Here is a 15,703-nt window from a genome sequence, read left to right as displayed (position 1 = left end):
TTCACAGGATAGTTACCTTTGGGCACAGGAACTGTGAGTGTCTGGGAATGTATGTTCTCCCAATCTTTTCAGTTGTCTGTAACCAACCATAACCAGTGTGAGGGTACAAACGCTCAGCTGCTCTGTTGCTTCTAGGCAGAGCAAACTCAAAGCAGTTTCCTCTCCAGAGCTCCCTGCTAGATCAAGCAGAGGCTGAGACTTTGCCTAAAATTACATCCTGGGTTGGCTTCCTCCCTCCCCTGACCTCCTTCCTTCACTCCCTCCCTGGTTTCTCCTGGCACCCTTCCTTAATAAGTCAAGTTCACACAAGTCCTTGGCTCAGGGTCGACTTCTGGCTGATTCCCACCTAAAGCGTATGGCATCTGTGAGGCAGCAGATAAAGAAAGCCCCTCACTTAGAGATGGAAAGCTGGGTCCAATTTCCTCTCTGCTACATACGGGCTCCGAGATGCTTTCCTGGCATGTAACGTGTCGTGTCTCCTTACCCCTCCCTGTCAATTGGGAATTCTACTTGAAGGAGGATGAAAGGAGACTGCAAGCATGCAAGTACCTTGGTGCCTATAAGTCCCCTACAGGCACAATGACCCAACTCTATCACATTATGGGAGCAAAGGTACAGTTTCTAGAAGTGACTGGAGGTGCAGGGGAAGCACTGGGGAGCCATGTCCTGGATGCGAGGATATTTTAAGAAAATCATTGGCAGCCTACTCTGCTCTTTGTTGCTATTTTCAAAGACGAGGGAAAAAATCCCCTGCTACATAGTTTTGGTTCTAAATAATATGGCCGCTTGTGGGAAAACTAATTAGAACCACTAATAATTTGACTGACCTTCTCTCATTTGGAAACACCTAGTAACAGATATTGCGTCCTCATGGGACACAGCTCAGATGCAACCTCAGAGCATCAGCGGCAAGCAGAGAGCTCTTTTAATTAAATGTTTGATACAATTAGATAAACAGCAACGTTCTTGGAGTAAATAAGCTAAATGCTCCCAGAAGATTAATAGCAGATACACCGAGAAAGTTTGCACAATACAAATCTATATTGAATCAATTTGTTTTAATACTGTTCACAGTGGGTTTCTCTCTCTTTCTCTTTTTAAAACACGAATACCTGTGTAACGACTCAGGTTTACAATACATTAAGCCATTTGCAGGATTAGTGCTTGCTGTGCAGAGGCACCTTTGGAGTCTGTGGTGTGATCAGATGAGCTTGGGTTTAAATAACAAGTGGGCGGATTCACGGGTAGATGCTCCCCTAGGAATTATTAAAGGAAAGTTGGAAATCCAAACTGTTGGGACTCACTATGGTAGGGAAAACCCATCTTTGGGAGGCAGCTTAACGTAGTGGGAAGAGCAATGTCATATTTGGGGTCAAATGGACCTGGATTCAAATCCTGGCCTTGCCATGTAATGGTTATATGGCCTTCAGTATGTCAGGATCCCAAGGCTTAGTTTCCTAATAAAAGGGGGGGGATATTAATATCAACTGGCAAGGTTGATGTGAGCATTAGAAGTAACCTACTGCGTCTTCCCTGCCCTTCTCTTCATCACCCTCCTCTTCCTCATTGTCACCATCCCTGACTGATTCAACCATTCTGGATTCTAAAATGATATTGCCCTGAGTTGGCCTTTTGTGACAACAATGGAGGGAATTGGGGAAACTGCCCTTGGTTCTTGTGGAGTCGTGCTGCCTCTGGGCACTGTGGTCATGCTGCTGGTGGCCCTGGTCCACCATACTTATTGATTGAATGGAGGCCTCTGAGCCTCTTAAGGGCCATAGCTGTTTGATGCTGACATCAGGAAGCCTGTGGAACTCCACCAGGGGGAGAAGACTGCACTAGAAATAGGGCCTCTAGTTGCCAGTGTTCCTTATTTACAGCCACAGAAGACAGATATTTCTAATAAATGTGTAGTGTTGGTTCATAAGAGGAACAGAGAAATGTCCTGGTCCATTGCCACGTTCTTCCGACACAATTTATTTCCCAGACCAGCATCTCTACTTCCTCCATCATAAATTGCTTGCCATGTCTTAATCACTTGGACAACTTTCAGACCTGGCCACATACTGGATGAGGAAAATCATTATAACGCTCTTATCCTCTGTTCTCCACAGTGGAAGGACACTGGCTCATTATGTGGCTAAAGGCATGCTCAGCAACAACAGGTGATGCTTATCAAGCATGCAGATGCCAGGAAGTGTTCCAAGCACTCTGTGAATAATCGCAAAAGCAACCCCCAATTTACAGACAGAGAAACTGAGGCTCAGAGAATGTACGCAGCTGCTCACAATAACTGTGTTCCTAAGTGGCACATGAGAAGCTGAACACTCTGAGCCCAAGTTCAAGGGAAGCCAGTAAACAAGAACAGTGAGGGCAGCCTGGAGAAAGAAGCCATGAGGGGTTCCACTGGGTCTGGGGATCGTGATTGCACTGTTCTGCAGTCCTCCTGGCAGTGTAAGCCTCTGCATCCCCCGTTCCTACGCTAAAGCCCACATTGGTCTCTTTCTACTTACACGGGAAACTCCCTGGGAGAAAGTGGCACTAGAAACTATTCCCTCAAGAAACACAGAATGCGTCCTTGACACGAGGGCCTGGGACTCAGGAGATGAGTTGTGCTTGCCCCTCTTCTTCACACTGTAGACCATGACTCCTTAGCCGTGAAATTAATGTAAGGGGTGTGACCATTCAAAAAATTGAGCATAATGGATGCCATCGAGTATGTAGAAAGAGTGAGCACTGGGAAGTGGCGTGTGTGTGTGTGTGTGTGTGTGTGTGTGTGTGCAAGGTGGCAGTGGGAGATGTATTCTGAGTCATGCTGTAAAACCTTTGACAGCCGTGAGTCCAGTGGGAAAGGTTCCTGGATCCCGGTGCTGGGCTGGCTTCTGTGTGGATAGCAGTACAATCAAGGCCAGTGGAGAATGGGAATTCATCACAGAGGCTGATGATCTGCCTGTCGCTGTGCAAACCAGAGGCAGGGATGAAAGGGACTCTAACAGAGCTCCTCAGTTCCTCTGCAACAGATGGGGAGGGAAGTGGAGGCAGTTAGTCAAATTGGCTCTCTCTGGATGTCTCTGGAGGTTGGGAGCGCCTGCAACAACACCTAGATTTATGAACTGCCACTGTTGTCTCGTCTCCCAGAGCAGGCAGCTGCCCTGCAAGCAAGCCTGGGCTCGGGCCTCCTCCTCTTTCAGTGATGAGTTGAGTTGTTGCTGGCTGGGTTGAGTGCAAAGAGCATTTTATTGTTCACACACACACACACACACACACACTCCCTGCCACAACACTCAGGAGGCTCTCCTTTGGACAATGTATGGCCACTTCCCTAAAATCCTGTTGTGGCAGCTTATTAGGCAGCAGCAGCTTAATTTAGGGGAAATGGTTTTCAACTAGAAATTTTAACAGTGAAATGAAGTCTGAAAAAAAGAATAATATATCTGGTTGGCCAGACTCTTGGGTAAACTTGCATGTTTTCTCTGGCAGTTCTCAGCTCCGTGGAGGGCATGCTGGCCTGGAAGTCCAAGGGGCCTCTGGATTCTAGCCCTGGTTCTGCCATGGAATTGCTGGGTGTCTTTTTCCTCTCTGGGTCTCAAGGTCCTGGCCTCTGAAAGAGGAGGGGCTACTAGCATGATCTCTGAGGAACAATGGAGGTTAGACCTTAGCCTGTTGTCTCATTATATCACTTTCTACTTACAGAGTTTTATATTTCACAAAAAAACTGAGGCCCACATTCCTTTTTTTGCCTATAATGACAGTAAAAATGAAAATAATAATAGTTTTGTTTCTGAGTGCTTACTCTGTTTCAGGCACTATTCTATTTCTTGACAAATGTTATAATTTTAGACCTTCCCCATTGACCTTAAAAGAGAGGTACCGATATGTTTCCCACTCTACAGGTGGAAAATAAATGGAGGCAGTGTGAAGAGAAGTGCCTTATCTAAGGTCCCACAGTTTGTAAGTGATAGAACCTGATTTTACAACCTGTGGACCCGAGCTCAGAATTGTAGCCATTGGCCTGTGTTGCCTCTAGATTTTCATTGTGTTTTGGGGACTCAGACCCAGTTCTCTGGACTCCTAATCTAGTTGGGTTGCCCCAAATGCTGAAGTTGTGAATAGACAGTATCAACCAATCATGTAAAACTAGTGGAATGTGGACAGTGTGCTTTCATGAAGGCTGGAGGGCCATTCACAACATGGGCACCTCCAGGAAAATTAATGCTTAGTAGGGATATCAGCTCAACAAATGTTCATGAGCCTGCCATTATGCCTGGAGTATGTTAGGCCTCCAATAATATTGCATGTATGGATGAATGATTGAACAGAGAATGAGTCAGTGGTGACATATAGTCATTGTAGGGGAAGAAGAATAACTTTTCCTCTACTCTTCTAGGTTCCTGGCTGAGAACGCCCCTCTCCCCCCAATAATAAGAGACAGATTAATAGGAGAAAAAACAAACAAATTTAATAACAAGTGTAACTCCTGTATGCATGGAAAATACCCAAGAAAACTGAGTAACTCCCTTACATAGCCCAAGCTACCACCTTAAATACCATCTCCAGCTAAATAAAGACAAAAGATGTTTGGCGGGGGTTGGGGGAGTGGGGGGGGGGAGGGGGAAGAGACCAATTACCTGAGGTTACCAGGAAAAGCACAGTTAACAAGGGTATGTTTGTTATGTAGACTTAAGTCAGTTGCCTTTTCTATTGGTAAGAGTTCCTAGAGATTTAGTCATCTTCCTCTTTGAAGTACAGCAAGAAAGACACCCTTAAAAATGGAGATTTTTCTCATAAATGTAAATGTCTCTCTCAGGAGGGTAACTTCTTCTTGGTTTTCAGAACTTCTCCCATGTCTGCTGTTTTTTGTTTTTTAATAATCAGCCCCAAATAGTCTTTATGCCAAAGAAACATATTTTGGGGTGGCAAAATCTGCTCCCCTTCATCATCTTCTGGATGAAGTGAAGGCCATTGTAAACGGAGTTCAGAGATCTTGGTGGGGATCACAGAAAATCCTATATAATAAAAGGCTAATATGCAAATTATCCCCTTGGGAGTTCAACCAACTGGGAGTTCGACTGCTCGCTATGATGTGTACTGACCACCAGGGGATGGTGCTGAATGAAGGAAGGCCCCGGCCGGCAGCCTGCAGCTGGGGGAAGGAAGGCCCCAGCCTGCAGTCCAAAGGCCCTGATTGGCCCTGATTGCCAGCCAGGCCTAGGGACCCTACCCGTGCACGAATTTTGTGTACCAGGCCTCTAATTTTATCATAAGATGGATAAATTAACCAAATGAAAATAATACCTTCATTCCTGCTCAACCAACATTTCCTGAGCTCTGCCAGGTCCCCAGTGCCCACCATTAGACTACTGTCTACAATGGCACCAAAAAGTTCAGTCCAATAAGTATCTATTGTGTGCCCAGCCAGTATGTACTGAGGAAGAGCATGGAACGAGACAGATACTGGAGCTCACAGACCAGTGGGAGATGTGATACAGAAGCACAAAACTGAATGTGTTTTTGCTGTGCTGATGCATGTATATTTTTAACACAAGGCAAAGTGATGGCTGACTTCTTTTCTTCCTCCTCTTCCTTCTCCTTCTTTCTCTTTCTCCAGTTTCAGAGACCTCACGACTATTCCCCACCTTTTCGATTTGGCACGGTGCCCAATGGCAGTACGGAAAGAAACATTCGGAATAACTACCCCTACATGCATCAGTATATGACCAAATTTAATCAGAAGGGTGTAGAGGACGCCTTGGTCAGCTTGAAAACAGGGTAAGGATGGTGGCGCTCCTCCCCCCCCCCCCCCCCCCCCAGGCCTGCTAGCTGATAAGCCTCACAGAAAATGACTCTCTGTATGCCTTGGTCCTTATCTGCCCCCACTGCATATTTTCTGGAGAGCTGGGCAGCCAGATGCATCCCAGTTAAGGGCTGCTTTTGTTAATCTGATGAGCATCATAGGTTTCCTTCTGAGTTGTGTTAAGGAAAAGCAAATCCAGGACACTTTGAAATGCAGAGAGCCAGTGGGGTTTCTTAAACTGATAAAGAAGTTGGCCCAACTCTATGGGCTATTTTACCCAAATAGAAATGTTGAAAAACAGAATTCAACTGAATACCTTGGGGGTGGGGAAACTTTCTCCTGCTCCTTTTAGTTCTTCTGGCCGGTATAGAATAATTAGAAGGACATGGGCAGATTAAGAGGAGAAAATCAAGTTTAATACATGCCCATGGGAAATTCACATAAACATGAAAATTCCAAGGGCAGTGAGGTAAAATGAGGTATATGTGTCATTCTGGACTAAGGAGGTGGGGAGAAGGGGCCAGGACTTCAAAAGGAAGTTAAGGCACTTTACAAGGGGATGAAAAAAGTTAATGTTTAGTAAACAAATGTTTGCTGGGCCACCTTGAAACAGTGGGACATGGAGGACTCCGATCAAATGGGCTTTGGTAGGTTCCTCCCTGTCTACTTCACCTAGTCACCTAATCACATTAAACTATAGTTATCTATGCTGACACCTCCTTTCCCAGAGCAGGTTCTTTTAGGCAGGAAAGGGGCGAGGACAAGGTTTCTTTCTGAGCCTCCTGGGCCTCCACTGTATTCAGTTTAAAATAATCTGCATGCCAGAGTGGCACATCTTGGGGTGATTCGTTTTGAACCCCCACTGTTTATTTAAAGATCTAATTGGCTTCATTCAGGCATTCATAAATTGGGCAGCGTCCCATCTAACAACTAGAAAGGAGTGCCCAGGAGCTGTGCAAAATGGAAGGCTTTTATAGGCAGAAGGGGGCAGGAAAAGAAGTTTCTAGCAAAAAGTGGATCATTTGGCCAAAACCGGTTTGGCTCAGTGGATAGAGCGTCAGCCTGCGGACTGAAAGGTCCCAGGTTCGATTCCGGTCAAGGGCACGTAACTTGGTTGCGGGCACATCCCCAATAGGAGGTGTGCAAGAGGCAGCTGATCGATGTTTCTCTCTCATCGATGTTTCTAACTCTCTATCCCTCTTCCTTCCTCTCTGTAAAAAATCAATAAAATATATTTTTTAAAAAAAGTGGATCATTTCATGAAAGGTCACTTTCCTTTGGGGAAGGGCAGGTAGTCAGGCAGATTACCTCACTAGTGTGGACCAGGTAATTCCAGATCGACTGGTTAAAGGTCACATTATTGGGAGAAGCTGAAACAGCAGTTAAGTCTTGGTTTGCTGATGTGGGGCTTAGCATAAGTGACTCCATTTTGGGCCTGTTATTTATTTATTTATTTCTTTCTTTCTTTCTTTCTTTCTTTCTTTCTTTCTTTCTTTCTTTCTTTCTTTCTTTCTTTTAACAGAAAGATCTAAGGAGATTTAGAGTTTATTTGCAAACAATGCTATATAGATTTTTATCTGATTTTAGGTAGAAGCTTTTGGGTGTAGCTTTATGTGAAAACTAACAGTATAACATTGACGAAGGAGAAAGGCAATAAGGAGAGAAAAGCAATGAGAATTCAATCTAATATTCTTGTGTACCTGTGGCATGCGGAGTGTAGCAGATGCAAAATTCCTGAGGCTGTAAGAAAAGACAGCACAGTGGTTAGGAGTTTAGGCTGTGGAGATAGAGCACACTTCTCCTCCCCTGCTGTTACTTGTGGTGTGCACTTGGACAGTGTTTCAATGGCTCTCAGCCTCATATATAAAATGGGAATACTACTAGGAACTCATTGATAGGGGTTCAGTGAGAAAATGTGCCAGCAAGCATTTCAGAAATCTCCTGGCACAAAGAGTTGACCTGATTGTTAGTGTTGTAATTTGGTGTAAAGGTTCAATTCTATTCTGTGGACTTACCAAAATATCAGGGACATGCAGAATACATTTTTGAAAGGGTATCACTAAAAATGATTCTGTTTTAAATGAAGGAGCTGTTTAATGAGGAAAGTTTTGCCTCTCCAGAAAATTAAATTACATTAAGTGTCCCAGTCACAGGGATTCCTGGCTAGTGAAATGTTACTACAGTGCATTATCCTGAGTCCACAGCCCTGCCTTGGGCTGTTCGCAGGCCCACTGCAAAGGCCTCGATGCTTCTGTGTCTGGTGGGGCAGAGAGCCCTCCTCTGAACCACCAAGCCCAGGTCTCTGCATAATTCCCCAGGATCTTGGGCTGATAGCAGTTTGTCCTTTCAGTCTCAGAATCTCTTTGATATCCTGACAGGGGCTAGGACAGCATGTGTTTGGATGTTGAGTCCATTCCTTACCCAAAACTCATGGACCTCTCTGCAGGGGTTTTTCAAAATGTTTTATAGAGCTAAAAAAGGCGGAAAATAGCCCTAGCTGATTTGCTAAATGGTTAGTCTTGGCCCTCAGACTGAAGGGTCTCAGGTTTGATTCCAGTCAAGGGCATGGACCTCGGTTGCAGGCTCCATCCCTGGCCCCTGTTGGAGTGCATCTGGGAGGCAACCATTATATATATCTCTCACATCAATGTTTCTCTCTCTCTGTCTCTCCCTCTCCTTTCCACTCTCCCTAAAAAAATCAATGGAAAAAATATCCTTGGGTGAGGACTAACCAAAATATGCAGGAAATATGTTTGATGGCTTTGTATAAACTGACCATCAAGGTCAATTAACAAGACATCCTCAACCCCCAGAACTCTCCCACACCCCGCCCTGCCAACCACAGCCTTTTCCAGTCACTATTTTCCATGGACCATCATCTCTTCTAAAGTAGATTCTTTTTCCCTGTTATTCTAACATATAAATAAAAGCATAACATATGTGTTTTTTATTTGTTTGTCTTCTTTTAGCTCAACATTCTGTTTATGAGATGGTTGCATATCACTCCAGTTCTCTCATTCTCATTGCTGCATAGAATTTCATTGTGGGGATATACCACGAATTCATCTATTTCTTCAAATCTTGATGAACATTTGCGTAGTGTCCCATATGAGGCTATTATGAGTGATGTTTTGAAAGGCATTCTTGCATGTCTTTTGTTGCACAAGTGAGTGCATTTTTCTTGGTATATACCTAAGACTGGAATTGCTAAGCTATAAAATGTATGTTCAATTTTAGTAGATATCGAAAATACACATTTTATATCCCTTTCCATCTTAGCCATGGGAATGGTTTTTATTTGTTTCCACTGTGGTCTTTTCATGAACATTATTTTTTTCCTATTGGTTTGTTGTTTTTTCCCCCCTTAATATCTATAGTAGAAATTTGTGGTATGATTACAAATGTTTTTCCCCAAATGTTTTGTTTGTCTTTTGAGCTTGCAGATGATATTTTTTTCCAAGCAGACTATTATAGTTTGCAGTCACATTTCCCAGTCCTTTTTTATGGTCTCTGGATTTTAGGTTGAAATTCAAAAGCCCTCCTCACTCTGAGGCTACAAAATAGTTTTCTCCTGTTTCTTTCTATTTTGGTTGTATTTCTACTATTTAGAATTTTTCTGAGTGTAGAGTGTAACATATGACTCCAACTCCTCATATGACGACCAGAACCCCATTCTGAGAACGGCCACCACAGAACAGCACAAGATCAGACAGACCGTGCCGACGTGGCCTCCACTTCTGTCTCTCAGGTGTCTACTTTGCCACACTTGGAGGTCTTTGTCTTCCCTCTCACATCTTGTTTCCTTTTTTCATTTTTCATTAGGAAATATATTATTTTAAATATGAGATGTATGATAAAATAATTTTGCAAGAGTAAGTATAATGAGGAATAATACATAATAAAATGAACTCCTCATGGACTCAACACCAGCTTTTAAAAATAGCCATTTGCCTCTTTCACTACATGCAGCAGCTCTAGAAGGTTCCAGCTCTCTGGAAGGTAGAGATGGGTGCCCATATGCTCCTGAATTGTTAATTCCCCTAATAGCCTAAAATCCAGTGAACCTTGAGTTCGACATCCCAGAGCACATATCCCAGCGTTTGGGTCCCACCCCTCCACCCACAAGTCTCAGTGACATCCACCTGTTACTTAGCCAGGAGTGTGCATATGTGCACCAGGGTCAGTAAGATGGGGAGGGTCCTTCATAGATTGTAACTGCTTGGAAGAGTCTAGAACACAAGAGGGGTTTTGGGTTATGGTTGAATGAGAGTCCTAGCTTGGTTTGAGTCTTGGCTCTATTGTTAGCAAGCTGTGGCTTTGAACAAGTGTTATCTCTCTGAGCCTCAGTTTCCCCATCTAAGTAGTGAGAGGATTGGAAGCTTCATCCTCTGAAAATAGTTCTAAGATTCTTTTATTTATGTTGAACACTTGAACACTTACTTAAAGCTCTTAAAATTCAAAATCCAGACATACTATATATATAAATGGCTGTCTGTTTTGCAGAGAGGATTTAGATCAAGGCTGGAAAGCTGAGCGTCTTCAAACCTGGCCAGTGTTCCTTTATCACTGTTAACATTTGGGCCCAACACAGAACCTTCTCTCCAGTGATGGAGCCACAAATCTGCATTTTAACAAGTACCCCCTACCCTCTGCTATGGGTAATTTTGATTCTTGCTAAAGTTTAAGAGGTTCTAAAGGGGCTCATAATCACATTTTATTGAGATAGCACATAAAGATTAAATCAACCAAATGTTTATCAATGGGATCCAAAATTGCTTTAAGAACATAGGCAGCAAGAAAATTGCAACTAAGCAGTTCAATTTCATTGCTAATTTAAATGTATGATAAATTTCAATTAACAATGAAATGCATTCCATTTAAAGCATTCAGTTACAGAAATTATCAGGTAAATCAGTGAGAAAATAGGATCTGATGTGAAAACATCGACAGAAATAGAATTTTTAAGGAATAGGTAGGTCTATTGTGACATGGGGGGGCGGGGGGGGGGCGCTCCTGAACCAAATGGGGATGAGCTGTTCGTGACCCCAGGCTTCTAGACCAGTGTTTCTCAAGTCCAATCCTGAATCTGAAGCAGTGAAGGTGCTAAGGTGCTAGTAAAAATGTTGATCCTGACCCAGCTGGCGTGGCTCAGTGATTGAGCATTGACCTATGAAGTAGAAGGTCACGGTTCAATTCCCTGTCAGGGTACATGCCCGGGTTGCGGGATCGATCCCCAGTAAGGGAGCTGATCAATGATTCTTTCTCATCATTGATGTTTCTCTCTCTCTCTCTCTCTCTCTCTCTCTCTCTCTCTCTCTCTCTCTCTCTCCTTCTCTCTTCCTCTCTGATATCAATCCTATATAATAAAGAGGTAATATGCAAATTGACCATCATGCCCTCGCACAAAGATGGCCACCCCCATGTGGTCAAAAGATGGCCTTCAGGGGAGGGCAGTTGGGGGCAACCAGGCCAGCAGGGGAGGGCAGTTGGGGGCTACTGGGCTGGCAGGGGAGCAATTAGGCATCAATCAGGCTGGCAGGGGAGTGGTTAGGGGTGATCAGGCTTGCAGGAAGAAGTGGTTAGGAGCAATCAGGCAGGCAGGCAGGTGAGTGGTTGGGAGCCAGCAGTCCCGGATTGTGAGAGGGATGTCCAAGATGTCCCAGATTGGAGAGGGTGCAGGCTGGGCTGAGGGACACCCCCCACCACCACCACCCAGTTCACAAATTTCATGCACCGAGCCTCTAGTAAAAATATATTTTTTAAAATGTTGATACTGAACCCCACAGAATTAAATTTGAGAGGGCAGAGCCTGGGAATCTGCATGCTCTCACAAGCTCCTCAGTTGATTCTGCTATGCGCTAATCAGATTTAGGAACATCTGCTCTGGAAGAGGGAACTGAAGCTGAAATGAGTGGCGACAGATTTAGATTTACAAATGCTCAGTCATCAGGAGCCAATGTTCTCCAAGAAGTTTTGGCAAGTGGGCGAAACTGCAAGCATAGCACTCATGCCAGATTTAAACGAAACTATCAACATCCCTAGGACTCCAAGGAGCCTCATATTTCAAGACACAGTGGGATGACTTTTTAATTTTAATTGATTTTATGTACAATTATGTGTATAAATATTTCTGAAAAAGTCCCCATTTCTTTCAGAGGCAGCAATCTTTAGCCCTCTGGCCCCTCAGTTTCCTATCTGATTTTATTTCCAGCTCAAAGACAAGCATCTTTGGATTTTTTTTACATTGATTCCTTTGAGAGAATTAGAAGGCAGAGTTGTCTTTTGACCAATAAGCATTGTTTTGCAAGATTCAAATTGTACGCAATGATGTATCTATGCATCATTAAAAGGAAGGGGTGGTCACATCTACCTGCAAGTGTCAGAACTGTCTTCATAGCAAAGGTGGGCCTGGAGCCCCCACATCAAAATGTTATCAGATTCTGAAAGCCTGCAGTCCGAGGATCCATGTTTTGATGAGCACTTCTAGTGACTCAGGTACAGATAGTGCCTGGGCTTTGAGAGGTTCGTTAGGTAAATACTGAGACATGGTGTTCTCAGTGGAATGGGCAGAACAAGAAAGAGAAAGGGCATTTCAGGAGAAGCAGGGGCATAGAGGAACATGAGTTTAGGTTTGAGCATGTTAAGTTGGAAGTGCCTTTGGGACAGCATCATATTTCCTCATCATCTTTGCATTTATTGGAAGCTAACAATTTGTGACATGAAGCCCTGAGTGCTTCGCATGCATAATCTCATTGAATCCTCACAGCACTCCTATGAGCTAGGTATCTCCTTTAAGAGATGAAGAACCTGAGGTTCCACAAGGTTAACTCATTACCCAACAAACAGGCTGTTTAACTGAGTAACTACATTGTAGCATGATTAAGTGTAGGAGGTAGGCTTGCCCTCCTCACTTGGCAATGCCTTGGCAGATAGATATGTGAGATTTGAGTTTAGGGGAAAATTGGAAACTGAGGATATGCATTTAATATAATCAGATACACACATGCTTAATATTGTATACAATATACATATATTACACAACATACACTGAGTGGCCAGATTATTATGATCTCTGAACACATAATAATCTGGCCACTCAGTGTGTATATATATATATATATATATACACACTGAGTGGCCCGGTGCATGAATATATATACACACACACTGAGAGGCCCGGTGCATGAATTAGTGCATGGGTGGGGTCTGGCCAGCCTTGCCGAGGGGACATGGGCGGTTGGCTGACCTGCCTGCTGGTCAAACTCCTGGTCGAGGGGACAATTTGCATATTAACCTTTTATTATATAGGATATACACTGAGTGGCCAAGTTATTATGTGTTCAGAGATCATAATAATCTGGCCACTCAGTGTATATGTATTAATTGATGACTTGAGAATTGACAAGATCATAGAATCCTCATTTCCATCCTCAAAAGAAACTGATGCAGGGATGTAGAAATTTCCAAGGCAAAGTTAGACCATGAAGTTAGAAGGATCCTCAATGAAGTTAGTTATGCAGAGGAAGTTCTTTCAAGGATACTGTTTGAGCAGGTTTTATTAGCTGTATTTTATCAGTCAAGCAGAATCAAACTCGCAGGTTCCATTTTCAGTGGCTGAGTTCGAAAGCGGGCAAAGGCATCAGGGTTCAGTGAGCTGTTCTCCTAAATGGGATAGCATCATCTCCAGAGAAAATTAGATCGACAATGACCTGGTTTCTGAGATCCACCCCCACACTGCAAATAAAGCTCAAAAATAATTGCTACCACATCATAGACTTAGGAATTCTTTTCCTCAATAAAAGCTCAGGAAAGCACAGACATCTTTTTATTTTTTGTACTTAGAATTTATTTCTTGTTAAATTCTATTAAAATTATAGTAACAGAATTTCAAAGCCACCACAAAGCATTAAAAATAGAAAAAATGGGGGGATTAAATAAAGGGAGGATCTCAATTCTGTAAACTTGGAGATGGAAAGAGAAGGAAAGAGGGAGGAGAAGACAGGAGGCTAAAATGAAATACATCAAAATGTTATCAGAAATCTTGCTAGATGATTAGGATTATGGTCCTTTTCATATATTTCTATATTTAACACATTTTCTGCAACAAAAGTATTACTTCAGGAAAAAATGTTTCTTCTGAACATAATTCTTCATTTCTTCCTGCATTTCCTTTGGGTATTTGTCCACATGTTTACACACGTTGAATCAATATGCGTGCAAGTCTGTGTTTTGCTTTTCTCAGTTAAATCTGTACCATTTTGTTGGACAGTTTTCACATTTAATGATTAGGTGATATTTCATTGAGCTGGAGGAATTTTCATTAACGTTTCCTGCTCTGCAGTTTTATCATACCTTGACTGACATTGGAGGGCCCTACAAGCGGCAGTTCTTTTTTGCAAGCTTGCTGTTACCGTTATTGTAGACCAATTTGTGGAGAGTGTCATCCTCATCCTACATCATTTCTCAGACTTCCGTGCTGCGAACGGCATTGTTTTTCTTCACTATAAGGCATGCTTTTACCTTGTGGACAACACGACTCCTGAACCTACTTACTTTTGCTTGGGCTACTACATAATTCAGAGCTTTATTTATGATCCTCTCTGTTAGCAACTGGGAAGAGCTTATGTCCTGAAGATCTGCTTTTGGACTTTCCACCTCTGATCTCACTCAACTCTAGTGGCTTTATCCATAGGTTTAAATCTTTCTCTACTGCAATTTGCATAAGCTACCTGAGTTGTTTTGGGAACAAGGCGAGGTATTGCTAATGAATAGATAGCATTTATTCTGAATGTTTGGCCTGCATTATCTTGTTTAAATCTCATAACAACCCTAGGAGACAATGACTAGCATGCTGTCCATTTACAATGGAGGAAATGGGCATAGAGAGATTCAATAGCGCATCTGAGGTCACACCTGCTCCAGAGCCCATGCTTAGAGTCACATCTTAAAATAGGAAATGTGAATATTACTGTAACATTGCTGTTAGCCTGTTTCCAATCGCCTGCTATTATACAATACCCAGAACCAATTCTGTTCTTACTTGAAAACGTCTCTTTTTTCTTTGAAAGCCTTAAACTGCTTTAAAAGGGGGCAATATTTCTCCTTCCATTGAGATGGGGAAAAGAAATTAACTCGCAGGGGAAAATAAGCCAAAAGAAGGTCCCTGAGATTGGGACCCACCTGGTCAGGAAGGTCCTCCTGGGGAGACTGAAGCAGCTGGAGCTCCCTCGGGATTCCCTCTCCTTAGGGACCGCCTTTTCTTTTTTATTGCTGAACATTTCAGAGGACGTCAGATACGTGATCTCATTTCATCCTGACTCAACTCTGCCAAAAAATAATTCTCTCCATTTTACTGAAGAGGAAACCGAGGCTCAGCCAGCAGAAACAATTTGTCCAAAGGTTAAGTGAGTGGCAGAGCCAGCATTCAAACCCGAGCCAGCTTCTCTTTCTACCCAGGATGGGCCAACTCTGCTCCTGCAGGCAAGCGAGCCAACCTGGAGGGGGAGGGTTAGACACCTTCCTTATGAAGTGGCGGAACTAGGACCAGGGAAGTGCTGCTTTTGCCCACCCGCAGCTCAGATTCAGAAAATCTCAGTGCTGTGCTTCCTTTCTTTATTGTGGAAATTGTAAACAGGCGCGCGCACACACACACTTACACTCACACCCGTCCAGGGGTTACAGCATCCGCCTGTGTTCTCTGGCCATGTATTGATCTAGCAGTAGGCGGAGGAGTGTGTTTTCCTGGGGCTGGGCTAGCTCAGGCTGTACAAGGCCATAGCACAGGTTGGGAGACCTGTTTTACAGCCCTTAGTAAGTGCCCAGGGCCAACTCTGAACAGCTGCACCTGCCCTGGCAACTCCAGTCTCCTTCTATTAAGAGAGATGCATGTGGAGGAGTGATAGAAACTCA

The 15,703-nt window shown here is 43.5% G+C and overlaps 1 protein-coding gene across 2 annotated transcripts in view; it reads left to right on the top strand.

Moving 5' to 3' along the window:
• GRIN2A (glutamate ionotropic receptor NMDA type subunit 2A) overlaps positions 1 to 15,703 on the top strand; it is a 389,186-nt gene that overhangs the window by 332,331 nt on the left and 41,152 nt on the right. For both annotated transcript variants that reach the window (XM_080677101.1, XM_080677102.1), the window contains one exon: positions 5,609 to 5,769. In XM_080677101.1, the coding sequence (XP_080533227.1) occupies positions 5,609 to 5,769 (161 nt within the window). The remainder of the gene's footprint in view (positions 1 to 5,608; positions 5,770 to 15,703) is intronic.

The sequence above is a fragment of the Plecotus auritus genome (assembly GCF_963455305.1).
Source record: "Plecotus auritus genome assembly, chromosome: 7".
Taxonomy (NCBI): domain Eukaryota; kingdom Metazoa; phylum Chordata; class Mammalia; order Chiroptera; family Vespertilionidae; genus Plecotus; species Plecotus auritus.
This window is presented reverse-complemented; position numbering and strand designations above follow the sequence as displayed.